This window comes from Eupeodes corollae, chromosome 1 (genome assembly GCF_945859685.1).
Source record: "Eupeodes corollae chromosome 1, idEupCoro1.1, whole genome shotgun sequence".
In the NCBI taxonomy this organism is placed as follows: Eukaryota; Metazoa; Arthropoda; class Insecta; order Diptera; family Syrphidae; genus Eupeodes; species Eupeodes corollae.
This window is the reverse complement of record NC_079147.1, coordinates 116209956-116224419: the sequence shown is the minus strand read 5'-3', so window position 1 is coordinate 116224419 and position 14464 is coordinate 116209956. Positions and strand designations below refer to the sequence as shown.

General features: G+C 32.2%; 1 protein-coding gene across 3 annotated transcripts in view; it reads left to right on the top strand.

Moving 5' to 3' along the window:
- Positions 1-13764, top strand: part of LOC129942675 (protein phosphatase PP2A 55 kDa regulatory subunit) — a 32272-nt gene extending 18508 nt beyond the window's left edge. For all 3 annotated transcript variants that reach the window (XM_056051715.1, XM_056051717.1, XM_056051716.1), the window contains 3 exons: positions 6551-6702; positions 6770-7573; positions 12882-13764. In XM_056051715.1, the coding sequence (XP_055907690.1) occupies positions 6551-6702; positions 6770-7573; positions 12882-13250 (1325 nt within the window). In that variant the 3' untranslated portion in view covers positions 13251-13764. The remainder of the gene's footprint in view (positions 1-6550; positions 6703-6769; positions 7574-12881) is intronic.
- The last annotated feature ends 700 nt before the right edge of the window (positions 13765-14464 follow it).

Sequence of the window (14464 nt, the reverse complement as noted above, 5' to 3'; positions counted from 1 at the left end):
TTTAATGATCAATCAGTTGGATGCGATTAATAATAAAATAAATCTAATCCATCTTGGTTTTACCTTACGTTTCGCCAGTTGTTTTCCAGCTTCTTCAGGGGATTTATTTAGTATTTTATTTAAAAAAATAAACATGATTAAAAGTTGCACAAAAAGTGCGAAAAGTTTAACTATGGACAACACTAGTATCACCGTATTTAACTAACTAGTTTATGGCAACACTATACAAAGCACTATAGTTTTGTGTAGTGTTAATGTAATATTTTTGCAACTCAATGAAACTTGGTTGATACTTCAATTAATGATATTTTGATGAATCACTCTGAAATAATCGATATGGGTTCAATATTAATATCTGAAGAAGAGGTTTATAATAAATTTTTAGGTTTAGATAGTTATCTAAGCCTTGGACCTGATAATATTCCTGCAAAATTTTTAAAAGAATGTGCGTCTTATTTGTCGAAACCTCTGTATTACATATTCAACTTATCTCTTCAAAGTGGTTTGTTTTTATTCTTAAGTTTTCACTAAACACTCCTTAAATGGATTAGTAATTACTTATGCAATCGCTTTCAGTTTGTTAACATTGGATCCTAATTATCTGTCAAAATTAGAAATTTCTCTGGTGTGCCTCAGGGCAGTCACCTTGGACCCTTGTTGTTTCTACTTTTCATAAATGATTTACCCACGGTGATTCATTTTTCAAAATGTCTGATGTTTGCGGATGATGTGAAAATCTTTAAGTCAATTAAGTCAATTGCTGATAGCTTAGACTTACAAAAAGATATCGATGCATTGAATGAATGGTGTTGTTCGAATGCTTTAAACTTAAACATAAATAAATGCTCAGTTATGTCTTTTTCAAGATCCATTGTGCCAATATATTTTATGTACAAGATGGTAGATACTGCATTGCAAAAAGTTGTAAGACAAAAGGATTTGGGAGTTCTTTGGCCCGGCACCCAGCTTAAAAGACATTCCAGGAAACTGTAAGGCAGATGAATTTGCCGGAAATGGTACAGTAAAACCCATTCTACCACGTTTGGCTAATGCTGCATACCAATCGCTACATTTTGTCATCTATTGCTTATGCAAGAAGCTATAAAGAAGAACGAAAAACATCAGGGGGGTCATTCCGTAAAACGATAATCGTTAGACGATAGCGTTTCGACGACAGTCTCATTTCACGTAAGACGATAAAATCCAAAGTGATATCGTCAAAACGTTAGCGTTTGCACGATAGCTAAGTAGGTATCGTTCCATTGATAACTAAGCAAATTGAAGTAAAAAAGTTTCGGTGTAGTTTAGTTTTGTTACAAAATGAATATAAAAACTCAAAATAATACAATGAATTCGGTTACGGAGAAAATTAAGAGATGAATGGGACCTTCTATCTATTCTAACCCATATGTAAGCATTTTTTTATATACAAAACATGAGTAATCTCTCTTAATTGTTAATTAATTAAATAAATCAATTGTAGTTTTGGAATTGCAAAAGAGGACTTTATGATATTATAAACATTAAATTTGTCAAACGGTTGCCGGGCCGAGGAACAGGCAAGGATTTTAGTATCTCTCTTGCACAAATCATAATCTAAAGGAGTTCTGGAAACAAAAAATATTTTTGAAGCCAAGTTATGTTCCCTGTGGGTAAAATGGCGTCTTCACTTCCTTCCCTTGGACAAAATTAGGTTTGTTACTGCAGCTGATTTACAAAAATATCAGACAACAAACATTTTTATATATAAGTTTTATCTTCGGTGGCAACAAATGAAAACACAAAAGGTGACAATAACAACAAACATCACAAAATATTTGGCATGTTATTTTTTTCAAATTTTCAAATTTCCCATAGAGAAAAACCAAGTTAAATAACATTTTCAAGTTATTGAAGAAGCATTATCTTTCGTTGAATTAATTTTGACATTTTAGTCATTCAACGAACTTATACTGAAAACGATTGAACGAGACGATAGTGATAAAGTTACGTGAAGCTTATTATTGACGATATCGTTAATGATAATCGTTTTGACGATTATCGTTTCGAAAATTACGGAATGACTACCCTGGCCTGAAAGTTCGCGTTTGGTTTCCTTATACGAATCCAAAACTATCCAATAAAACTGTACGGTGACCATTTTTAATATTTACAAATAAATAGGTCATTCAAATCACATTTCTTTAGACCCAAAACATTTGGTTCCCGGTCGAAATCAATTGATTTAATGTCGATTACTTTACCTTTTGAATAAACAAACTATTAGTTGTTTTAAAACCAAGACGACTCGAGTGGTCGACTTCTAGAGCCACATAAACAATTAGTTTGCAAATAGTAGCAGTTGTTACAACAACTGAATTTTAAGGAAAAGTCAAAACTAAAAGATATGGGATTAAATCAATCCATTTTAGGGACAAATTAATTAAACCATTTCTTGAAAATGGTTGGATATATAATTTATTGTTATAAACAATAGAAGTATAAATTTACCAATGATATAAAAAATGTCAAAATCAATAGAATGCTTTGGAATAAACATAAATCTATACTATATATGCTGTTAGATAGTTAGATACGTATGCAATACTGTTTTAAATTGTATATATTTAAAAACTTGCAATTTAATGAATCCGGAAAGGACCATACATGATTGTTTAAAGATTCCAATTATGTATAAAGTAATTCCTGGCGTGTGTATTTGTTGTTTCTTTTTGAAAGTATTGCAGCTGAACCAAGAGAGTTCCTTGTAATCGAACAGTGCATTCACTCAAATATAGACATAAATATTGACATAATAATTCATACACTCATACCTAGGATTCTATTGAATTCTGTTACCTTGTTGACCGATTCTGTACCTTTCAAGAGGAAACCAATTCATTAAAGTGAGCGTGGTTGTACATGTAAAGCAATAATAAACAAAAACTTTATTAGTCAGCTGCAATGTCATTGCTTAGTAGATATTTGACCTGCAAAGAAAAAAGCTATATACATTTTTGTTAAATACATATTTTCTTTTTTGAATTCAATTTATCAGGTCAGGGTAGACCTAGCAAACAAAAAACCACGAAGTTGGAAAGAGAAAATACTTGTTTTCATGACTTGTGGTATTGTTCGAACACATTGTTTGTGTTTATTTTATCGAACAAAAATGTTTAAATGATTATTTGAAAGACAAATAAATAATTCTAGTCATTCTAACAGCCCTATTCTGCTATTCACGTGGATCTTATATTCGGTTCAACCATTCGATTCCCTTTCACTGTGCCTTTGCATTCTGCTATCCATCGGGTGAACTACATTATCCCAAAACCAATTTGACATTCAAATAAACAGCTGTTCATGTAAAAATCTTTGGAATGTTGGATAAATTGTTTTGATTTATACAAAAATTAAGTTTAATCAATCCAACTAAACAGAATAATTTGTGTAATTTTTGGAAATGGGCAGTATTTGACTTTTTATTCCAATCGTAAGCAGAGGAATAAGAGAATCCTCAAACAGAGAGCTTTGGAGACAGATTAAAAAGTGTTCCTTTCCCTAAAAATGTTAATATTCTTTTATTTATAAAACAAATATTCTAAATTTAGCAATAAATTAGTTTTCACTTGCATTTTGCTTACAAAAATTAACAAACCAGACTTCAAATGAAAAATCCGCTGCGTGAATAGAAGAATACCGTGCAGTATAACCGACGTTACCGAAATACACAGAATCACTTCGAATGAATACCAAAGTAATGATAAGTGAAAATTCAAGTAAAAGGGCTGTAAAACATAATCTTTAATACAAATATTGTTGATTTTAAAAACAATAGGCCAGCTTGATTTTCTTGACAATGAGAAGTTGACCAAAATTGAAATTATTGAGATATACAGTGGCATTTTGACAATTAATTTTCTCTAAAGAAATGTATGAGGAGTGTAAAACTTTAGAAGCACTGTATATGACATTTAAACATGTTTTTATTTTAAGTAGCCCAAAATAGGACTTATTTTTTATCATTCTTTTTGAAGGCACATCTTAAGGTATTCAATGTTTATAAAGTTCTTTTGAGCAAAGGCTGCAATGCTATTTTGGTCATTAATCCGATGTGATGGTTCTTCTGATGGTTTCGTTTTTGACTTCTTTTGTCGTGGTTTTTTTCAAAAAAATCTTAAGAGATAAAGATAAAAAGGGATTTTAGTTGCTTGGCCTAAAATATAGGTTTTTACTTCTCCAGCTCCTTTTATTTTAATTGTCTGCTCAAGTTATGAATCCTATTCAGGTTTTCAACCGTTATATTATGTAATGGACTGAATCGTTTCGCGATTTTTTTTATTTAAACTTAATATAAGCTTAAATGATAAAATGATAATTAAGTTCTACTACTTCTAAACATTTTCGTGGGAGCAACTTTACCTTCCTTTATAGGCCACTTTAGCAGGTTTTATAGTTTGTGTCCTTTTGGTGTTTTGTTTTAGTTTTATAGGTAATAAGTAATAATAACACACAAATTAACTCAATTTTAACATAAGTCGACAAATCTTATTTTTCCTAGTTGCCAAACAAAGTAATCATTTTATTAAATACATACATACTAGAAATGTTCCTAACTCCCTACTTGAATATTAGATCTATAAAATATCAATCACTCTAATTAATAACAATACTACACAATGATCAAACCTTTATTCAGATAGGGTCATTTAACTATGCAGCCTTAGCCAAGAGTGTACACGATTAAGTTTGGTATGAAATGAAAAGGGGCGTCTAGCAACACCCTTTGTAAGCTTCTGCATGCGAAAAGGCTACTTTAATTAGGCTAAAAATGTATAAACATGATGACTGATTAAATTAAGCATCAATGAAGTAAGAATTAGACCCAATGTTTATAAAAAACACATATTTTGAATATAAACCTTACCATTTACGTGATTGAATGAAAGATTTAACTTTTTGCTGTTAAAATTCAATATATGTACTTATTTTTCCAATTATTCCCAATAAAAGAAGTAAAAAAGAACCTTATTTGTTGATGTTCATGTATTCACATATGTACATACACATACATTTAAATTTGTTAGTTTATATTTGTTTAAGTTTGCTCGTGTCATATGATCATGTTTTATTTCTCTCGATTTCTGATTACGTATGTACATACATACGTTCTTATACAAAGATACATAACTATTCAATTTACAATAAAATAATTTCTTACACAAATATCTACTAATCAATGGTCATTTATAAGCTGAATCTGTTAATTTTACAATTAAACGTTGAGAATGTTTTTTGTTGACGGGCAAAGATCTGTTAAGTTACTAAATCGTAGCTAATTTTTTTAAATATAAATGAGTATTTAGAATAAAAATAATTACAAGAAAACATAAAGTTAAAGTGAAATAGAGTGCGTCTATTTATTTTATGTTCATATTGGAAAAGAGGATATACTAATGCCCAAAACAGTTGAGTTTAATTAGAGAGTAATCTGAATTAAATTCATAATATCGTTATCCACCTTGCTCGGTCCCTAGCTAGATGTCTCCAGTTGCGCACTTAGGTAGACGAAGTCCTTACCTTATTAAATTAACTTCTGTCGATTGTGACGTTTTGACCGAGACGTTTGTGTTGTAGATCCTTTCTTGATGACTGCAGGTACTTTGTTTTGCCCTCATTACCCGTTAAACCCATTTTTGCCGCCTCTGTCTCAATACACACAAAAGACCCATTAACATCACTCTGAGTTCTTCCGATTATGTCAATGTATTTTGAAAGATAGTGCCTCTAGTGTTTGGAGCTCTGCACTATTCTTTCAGGGGCGATTTACAAAACATCACATGACAGCTCATCACGTTGATTAAAGCCTTTTTTTGACCTCGAAAGGTTCTGTTAAGTTGTTTCCAACCTTTATGGAGCAGTGCGAATTCTCTATTCTGCATAAACGGACGAGTTTGGCAGGGATACCAAGTCTAAACATGGCACTTTACAGCTAGTCGAAGTAGATGATGTCATATTTTGCGGCCTTTAAATCGATTAAGAGATGGTGGTCAATTTGATTTTCTTGGGTTTGTCCAGGATCTGCGTTTATCTGAATATTTGATCGACTGTGGACTTTCCTGGTCTAAAACCACACTGATAAGAACATATCAGGTTGTTGGCGATGGGATTTAGACGCTCAAATATTACGGCAGGGAAGATTTTTTTGGTCTTTTTTGAATATCCAGCAAACAATTCTGAGGTTCCATTTATCGGGCATGCTTTCTTTTGATTATATCTTACAGATAAGTAAGTGCATGCTTCTAACCAAATCGAGCCATCTTCTCCAGCGGCTATTAGAACATATGTACCACCAAAATTAGAATAAGAAGTTTTTCTTTACTCGATAAGAACCGTTTGACTGCTTTTGCTCACTTACCCAATAGCACTCGACAAATATCTGTTTAATTATATTCTCCTTATAACCGCGATGTTTTATGTTGTAGCTGTAAAACTACCGTATCTGCTAAATTATCCTATCGGATTATTGTTTTATTTAGAATAAATTTGTATAATTTTTATTTATTTTTAGGTAATGGCGAAGCATCTTGGTGCTTCTCACAAATCAAGGGAGCCTTAGATGATGATGTTACAGATGCTGACATCATCTCCTGTGTTGAATTCAACCACGATGGCGAGCTGCTCGCCACTGGCGACAAGGGAGGTCGCGTTGTTATATTTCAGGTTGGTTACAATAAAAATTTTTTGATGTTCATAAAAATTTTAAATATATATTTGCGCAATAATATAGAGGGATCCGACATCGAAATCATCATTACCCCGTCGCGGTGAATATAATGTCTATTCAACTTTTCAATCGCATGAACCCGAATTCGATTACCTGAAATCGCTAGAAATCGAAGAAAAAATTAATAAGATTCGATGGCTTCGAAGAAAAAATCCTGCACATTTCCTGCTGTCAACAAATGATAAGACCGTCAAACTTTGGAAGGTATCTGAGCGTGATAAATCTTTTGAGGGTTACAATACAAAAGAAGAGAATGGTCTTATTAAAGATCCAACGTGTATAACAGCCTTACGAGTTCCTTCAGTTAAGCATATTCCTCTGATGGTAGAGGCGTCTCCACGACGCATCTTCGCCAATGCACACACCTATCACATTAATTCGATATCTGTTAATTCTGACCAAGAGACGTATCTCTCAGCCGATGATTTGAGAATCAATCTTTGGAATTTAGAGATAACCGATCAGAGTTTCAATATTGTGGATATTAAGCCAACCAATATGGAGGAATTAACAGAAGTTATAACAGCTGCCGAATTTCATCCAACCGAATGCAATGTATTCGTGTACTCAAGTAGTAAGGGCACAATTCGTCTTTGTGATATGCGATCATCGGCGTTATGCGATAGGCATAGCAAACAATTTGAGGAACCGGAAAATCCTACCAATCGAAGCTTCTTCAGTGAGATAATAAGTTCGATTAGTGACGTTAAGTTAAGTAATTCCGGAAGATATATGATCTCAAGAGATTATTTAAGCATTAAAGTTTGGGATTTGCATATGGAAACAAAACCGATTGAAACATACCCGGTAAGTAAAAGAAAGAAAGAATGAAGCTTGAGGCATTAATTACTTTATCTTACTTAGTATTATATTAATAGTTTGAGAAAACTCATATGCGGGCATGTAGGTCATATTTTGTTTTAAAAAATATTATTTTCATTAATTTTCAACATTCAGTTAACAATAATCTGATTTTCGTACACGTAAAAACATATCATGTATTATCTCGTTTGCAAAACGAATGCAGAGATTAACTTCCCCAATAAGTCGTCCATGATTTTTTCTTTTATATTTTTATTTATAAGCAGTAATACTATTTTAATTTCAACAACGCATTTAAAACTTTCTTATGTATAAACGGAATATATCTGTTTTTACGGAGACGGTATTACTTAGTAGAAACTAAAAAAGCAATAACTTAAAGGCCTTGCACATGAGAGCTAACAACGAATGAACAAATCGAAGAAACGTGATTTTTCACATTTCAAAAAGTCAATTTCAATCAAACAAATTTAAATTTTAATAAAACAATTGACAATAATGTTAGGATAATAGAATTTGCATTTTGTTCTCTAAAAATTTGTCAAATCAGTTTGGTAGTAACGAACTGCAGTGTGGTTGCTACGAACTGTCAAACTCTATTCGCGTTCCACATACCATCCACATCCACATTTCTTAAATTGTTTCGCTCGCTTCATAACCTCAAATTTATACCATCATGGCTGAGGAAAATGTGGAGAAAAGGGTAATTCAATTCGTCGCTGTCTGCGATTAGAAATAAAGTCCATGTGAAAGAAACATCCACAGCTGGCAGGTCGTAGTTCGTAGCTCATGTGCAAGATGCTTTACTGCCTTACACAAAAATAACAGTAACTCGTAACTAATCACTGTCGCATTTCGACCAACCACACACATTTCAGATGTTTTTAAACAATTCAACCTTCAATTGAAGCACAATGCAGTTCATATTATAAAAAGAGGCTGAAATGCGACACTGATAAGTTCCCATTCTTGTCCGACTGTGTATTTTTTTTAAAGTTTGAGAAAAAATAAATAATATTTTATGTAAGATAAACAAAATTTGAAGTCAAATATATTTCTTTGTTCGAAAGAAACTTCAATTCTGTTGATGTGCTCGTTTTTTCTTAAAAAAATTGGACTGACTACAAAAACTTCCTTCGGAATTTCACTGTCGGAATAGCTTGTGCTTATGATCTGAATTTATCAATATATCAATTGCGTAATTTGAAGCCTTCTACCCATACACACTGCCGTAGATACAATCGGATATAAACAGCTGTTTTTGGAAAATCATTTTCTTTACTGCCCGAAATGTCACTAGTTAATAATTACATCAAAATAATCTCATTTCGAATTGTTTTTCTCACTTAATGGCAAAGTCCAAAATGTTCATAAAAACTGTTTTTCTATTTAGTTTCACTTTCGAAACCGAAATACTAATGACCCTACAGTTGTGTTTATAAAAATAGCAGTGCTCTCCAAATAAAACAAAAAGGCCTTCAATATCAACGTTATAATATATTTCATTAACCTTCTAATAACAAACTAAAATATTTTTTTTTTACCCGCGGCTTCGCCCGCAGTGGAGAAATTAAATAAGTATGAGAGATAAAGGGTAAGGGTATAATAGTAGAAATTAATCAATATAATAACTAAATTTTATTGCTTGGCTGAGATCAACAATTTTTAAAAATTACTACAGACAATGGAAGTTTCAACACCTTAATATATGCTTATTGAAATGCAACAACAAATGTTAAAATAAATTTCACCGTAACAAAAGTAAATAACTCTGAATTCTAACAATTTAAAAAAATAAAATACAAAGTATTAATTGGGTGCAAATATGTGTAAATTCCGGGCATTAGATACACGTGAACAGGCTACATAAAGTTGACCATGAGAGAAGCATGGGTTATAATAATGTTTGTCCTTGTACCTTGTTTATAGTAACAGCAAAGCTAAGCTTGACGGGAAACTGAACCCTTTTAAATTGGAATGGAAGGTCAGTGGGAATAATTGGTATCCGAGGTATTATAACACTATTTCCCTTACCGACACCTGTTAAAATAGTAGCACCAAGTATGTTCTGTCCCAATTTTGTTATCCGAAGCTTTGTTCCATTACATAGCCGAGGAGCATCTAGATTTCGCATAAGCATTACTGGTACATTTAGTTTCAATTGAATTTTATGTGACGGTACACCCGATAGTTCAAGTAAATTTAAAAACTCCACAGGATATGAAGTACATACTTAGTTCCGTATCCATAATTGTATCTATTGACAAATATTCCTTCATTTCTCCTAGAACCTCGTTTAAAATGTTAGTGTTGATCATATTTACAATTTCATTTCTTGGTGCTAATATTGCTCTTGCACACAACCACTGATCACTACACAAATTTTGTTGCAATTCCGGAAAAACATTAGCAATGAGATCCACATCACTTTCTACTAAATTACAAAATTCTCTTGACAGTGATATGTACCCTTCAGCGTCAACGTCTAAACAACCATCACCAATTTTCAACAACATTTCTGCGTAAAGTCCTGAATCCACGTCATTATGAAGATGCACTCTCATATTCGTTTTCAGGCGGAGTTTTTCAACTGTCGGCCATAAGCTTGATGATTTAATGCACGCTTGAATTTCATCTGCTGGTGTCCCCCTTTGAATCACTGGGAGGGTTTGACGGAAATTACCAGCCAATAAAACTAACATGCCTCCCATTATATATGTACTATCTCGCAAGTCCTAGAGGGTCCGGTTCGAAGCTACTATAGCCTTGTGAGACATTGTACTTTCATCCCACACTAAAAGCTTGCATTCTCGCAGCATCGTACCTCGTGAACTATTTTCACTAAAATTACAGATGGGCGAATCTTCCTGTGCCAAATTCAATGGTAATTTTAAAACGGAATGTGCCGTACGACTAAAATATTTTATTTATAATAACAAAATAAGTATTATCGATTTTTTACCGTTAGCTTAGTCACAGTAAAAACCGTTTTTTAAATATATGTCTGTTCATAAAAATAGCAGTGCATGACAAAGTACTGTATCATGAAATTATACAAATAATTTTAGCTTACAATTAGTACTTTGTTGCATAACCATTGTTTTTAATGACTGCATCTACGTGGCATCGAGTCCACTAAAACTTGAGACTGGTATTGCTTTCCACGAATCACACACTGCTTCCCACACTTCTTTCTAATTCTCGGGTTATGCTTTATGAACTGCGTTCTTAACATCCCCCCACAAATTTTCGATGGGGTTAAGGTAGGGGGATTGAGTGGCCCCTCCACAACGGATAACTTCTTCTGCGCAAACCATGATTTTGCATTTTTTGACGTATGCTTTGGGTCATAGTCTTGTTGGTATACCCAAACAAACGGCATTTCCTCTTTAGCATAGGGTAACATAACCTCCTCGAGAATTTTTAGATAGTCGGTTACATACCCCCGATAGGATAAATATGCCCGACCCCGTAGTATGAAAAGCAAGCCCTATCATTATTTTTCCTCCACCATGCTTCACTGTTTTTGTAGTGTAGCGTGGATCAATTGCTACATTTTAGGGTCTTGTCACATATTCCCGACGACCCTTGTACCCAAAAAGGGAGACTTTGCTTTCATCGCTCCACAGAACATTGCATTTATATGCGCTTTAACAAACTCCATTCTCTTGTCCACATGCCGTTTCGTCAAGAATGGTAGCTTGCGTGGACTTGGGGCTGGTAACTTCGCTTATAAAAGACGTCTTCGTATTGTGACAGGGTTAACAGACAGTTGAAGTCCATTTCTTATTTTCCTAGAGCCTATGAAAGGATTCTGTTTTGCTAACTGGATATTTTTTTTGTCAGTTCTTTCAGTAGTCATCCTTTTTGGGCCTAGCGTTTTCAGTTTATTTTGCCATTTTAAGGCGTTACTGACCAGCTTTGGATGTCTTGAATATTTTGGTAGGTTTTTCCCTCCAAACGCAGTTTTCTAATAAGTTTTCGAATTTCTTCGGTGCAGTGTCTTGACCGTCCCATTGTTTATTTTTAAACTAATATTTATTAATTTTGTATATGCTAGTATGTTACAAATACTTTTAACTTTAAATATTAAAATATTTACTTACCGAAGAATAAAAAAAAATAATTTTTTAAAACACTTTTTAATTATAAAATCAAAACCATTGCTATTTTTATGAACACAATATCCAGAAAGTTGAAATAATGTGTTTTCACTTGAAAAGTAGAGTATAACTTCAAGCTAAAAGTCTCTTATATGAAAACGAAAGACCGTTAGATGCAAGTAATAAAATAACTTACAGCTCTCCATACTTAAGGAAAAAAATATCATATCAAATTATTAAACTTAAACAAAAGGAAATAATTATAAAAAATCTCGAAGTCGTTCCAACTAATTTGCCAAAAAAAAAACAATAGTAACAACAAACTTATATTTTAATAGAATTATTAAATGGTTAAAATTGTTGCTAGTTCTTAAGTACATGGTCGTTGCACATTTAATTTAGGGTGCATAATTGCATCTTTCAAAATAGAATTAACCATCAATTTTTTTGTTTATAAATGTATGATGTCCTTGTCTGTAGTCCTGCTGTTTCATTTAAGTATATTGTATTATAAAAATTATAATCTTTCCACAACTTTTATGAGTGCTTCGGTTCATTGTCTTGCGTGAATCCTCATTTTTAGCATGTCCTTTCGGCAATAGGCATCATGTCGAGGCTTAGAGTCCAAATTTAGTCCACAGTAAATGTTTTTCATTTATTTCAAAAAATTGGCATAGTTTCAGATGGTATCATCTGCTTGTATTTGGGATTGAAATTAAAGTTCCTTGATCGTCAGACATAATTTTTTCCATCTTATTTGAACAAATTTGTCTTTATTTTTTTAAACAGAAGATCAAAAGAGACACAAAGATGATAGTTAAGAATTTTGCCTAATTTTTGTATTGTTTCTGTTATTTTTTCCATCACTGTATATGTCCAGGCATCTCTTTTTGTAAACACTCCTTTTCCAGGGGTAAACACTGCCAAATTAATATCCTTTTTACAAATAAATATATTGCATTAATTTATCTATATTTTTCATTGCGTATTCATATATATTTTTTAAATATCTAATGATTTTAAAAGTTAAAAATAAGATTTTCTAAAGTCTTAAACTCCATTTGACGTTCTTGCGATTTGTATATTGTTGTCATGAAACAAAATCAATTCAAAATACAGTTTATTTAATATATATTATTTGTGTATTTTTTCTTCTTAATTGTATAATAATATTTTTTATTAATTTTTAGGTTCATGAATATCTTAGAGCAAAATTATGCTCCCTCTATGAAAATGATTGCATTTTTGATAAATTCGAGTGCTGCTGGAACGGTAACGACACGTCGATTATGACTGGAAGTTACAATAATTTTTTCCGTGTATTCGACCGCACCACTAAAAAAGATGTTACACTAGAAGCATCTAGGGATATAATAAAACCAAAAACCGTGTTAAAACCCCGTAAAGTTTGCACTGGTGGTAAACGAAAAAAGGACGAGATCAGCGTAGATTGCTTGGATTTTAACAAGAAAATACTACATACAGCATGGCATCCACTAGAAAATATAATAGCTGTTGCAGCAACCAATAATTTGTTCATATTTCAGGATAAATTTTAGCTAACACTTTTGTTATTGATGTTTAATTATAATTATTATTTTTTATTATTATTGCTATTACAATTACAATAATTATCATTAATTTAATTTTTTTCATTGCTTACAAATAATGCAACAAAAAAAAAAACAAAAACAATCACAACAACAAACAAAATGCTGCAACAAAATCAATTCCTTTTTTTATTGTAATCAAACAAAATATAAACAAACGAAAGTAAATTCAATTATTTAAGTCAGGAGAAGAAAATTAAACTAAAAATAAAATAAATTACAAACAAAAAACAAAAACGAAGAGAATAATTATGTTCCACAAAAAATGTGTGTCTTCTCAAGTGTCTCCAATATATGTGTTGTTGAATTGAAATAGAAGAACAAAAATAATTCCAATATTTATACAAAATAAAATCCACACAAAGCACAGCTCTGGTGGATTTCTTAAATAATGATAATGACAGTGGCCTGCTTTTTTCATTGGAATAAACGTGGAGAAGAAATGTTGATAAAAACAAATTAACTGAATACTTTTATTTATACAAAATTACATGAAATTTGTTTACAACCATTTTTGGATTAAGTAAGTATCATTCTATTTTCTCCAAAAAAAAACTCCATTGCTCGTGTACACCTAATCCGTCATCAGTCGAATTTCGCTCAGGCGTTGCCGGCCGAACTTGGCCGATCGAGCCAAACATTAGAAAGGAAAGAAAGCGCGTGCACCACTAAAAGCGGCAACGTCCGATGACGCCCGATAGTAACCAATCAACCGACTTAATCTGAACATGTTTGGATTTTTCGTCCGTTGTCGGGTCAATTCATACCATAAAATTCACGAAAAAAAATATTAAAAAAATTTACGAAAAATTAATTACTTGTATTTGTATTCATAACAGGCCACCTCTGGGATAAATTTTCAAAAAACTTATAACATCAGAGACATTGCTAAAAAGCTATGGGCCGAAGTGAAGTTTCAGCCAAATGTATTAAAGCCTGCTTCCCCGCCGTAATCGCAGCCGGGAACCTCAACAGAATCCCGACCTGAGATACCCAAGTCAACATAAAAAACTATGAAAAATCGGTGCCTATAAATCAAAATAAACGTTTTGATTCTCAAAGATTTGGAACGTTTATGAAAAAAATATTGAACCATTTGATGGGTTGTAATTTCAAATCTTCAAATCTTTTCTTTGCATAAATATTTCATTAACCTATACACA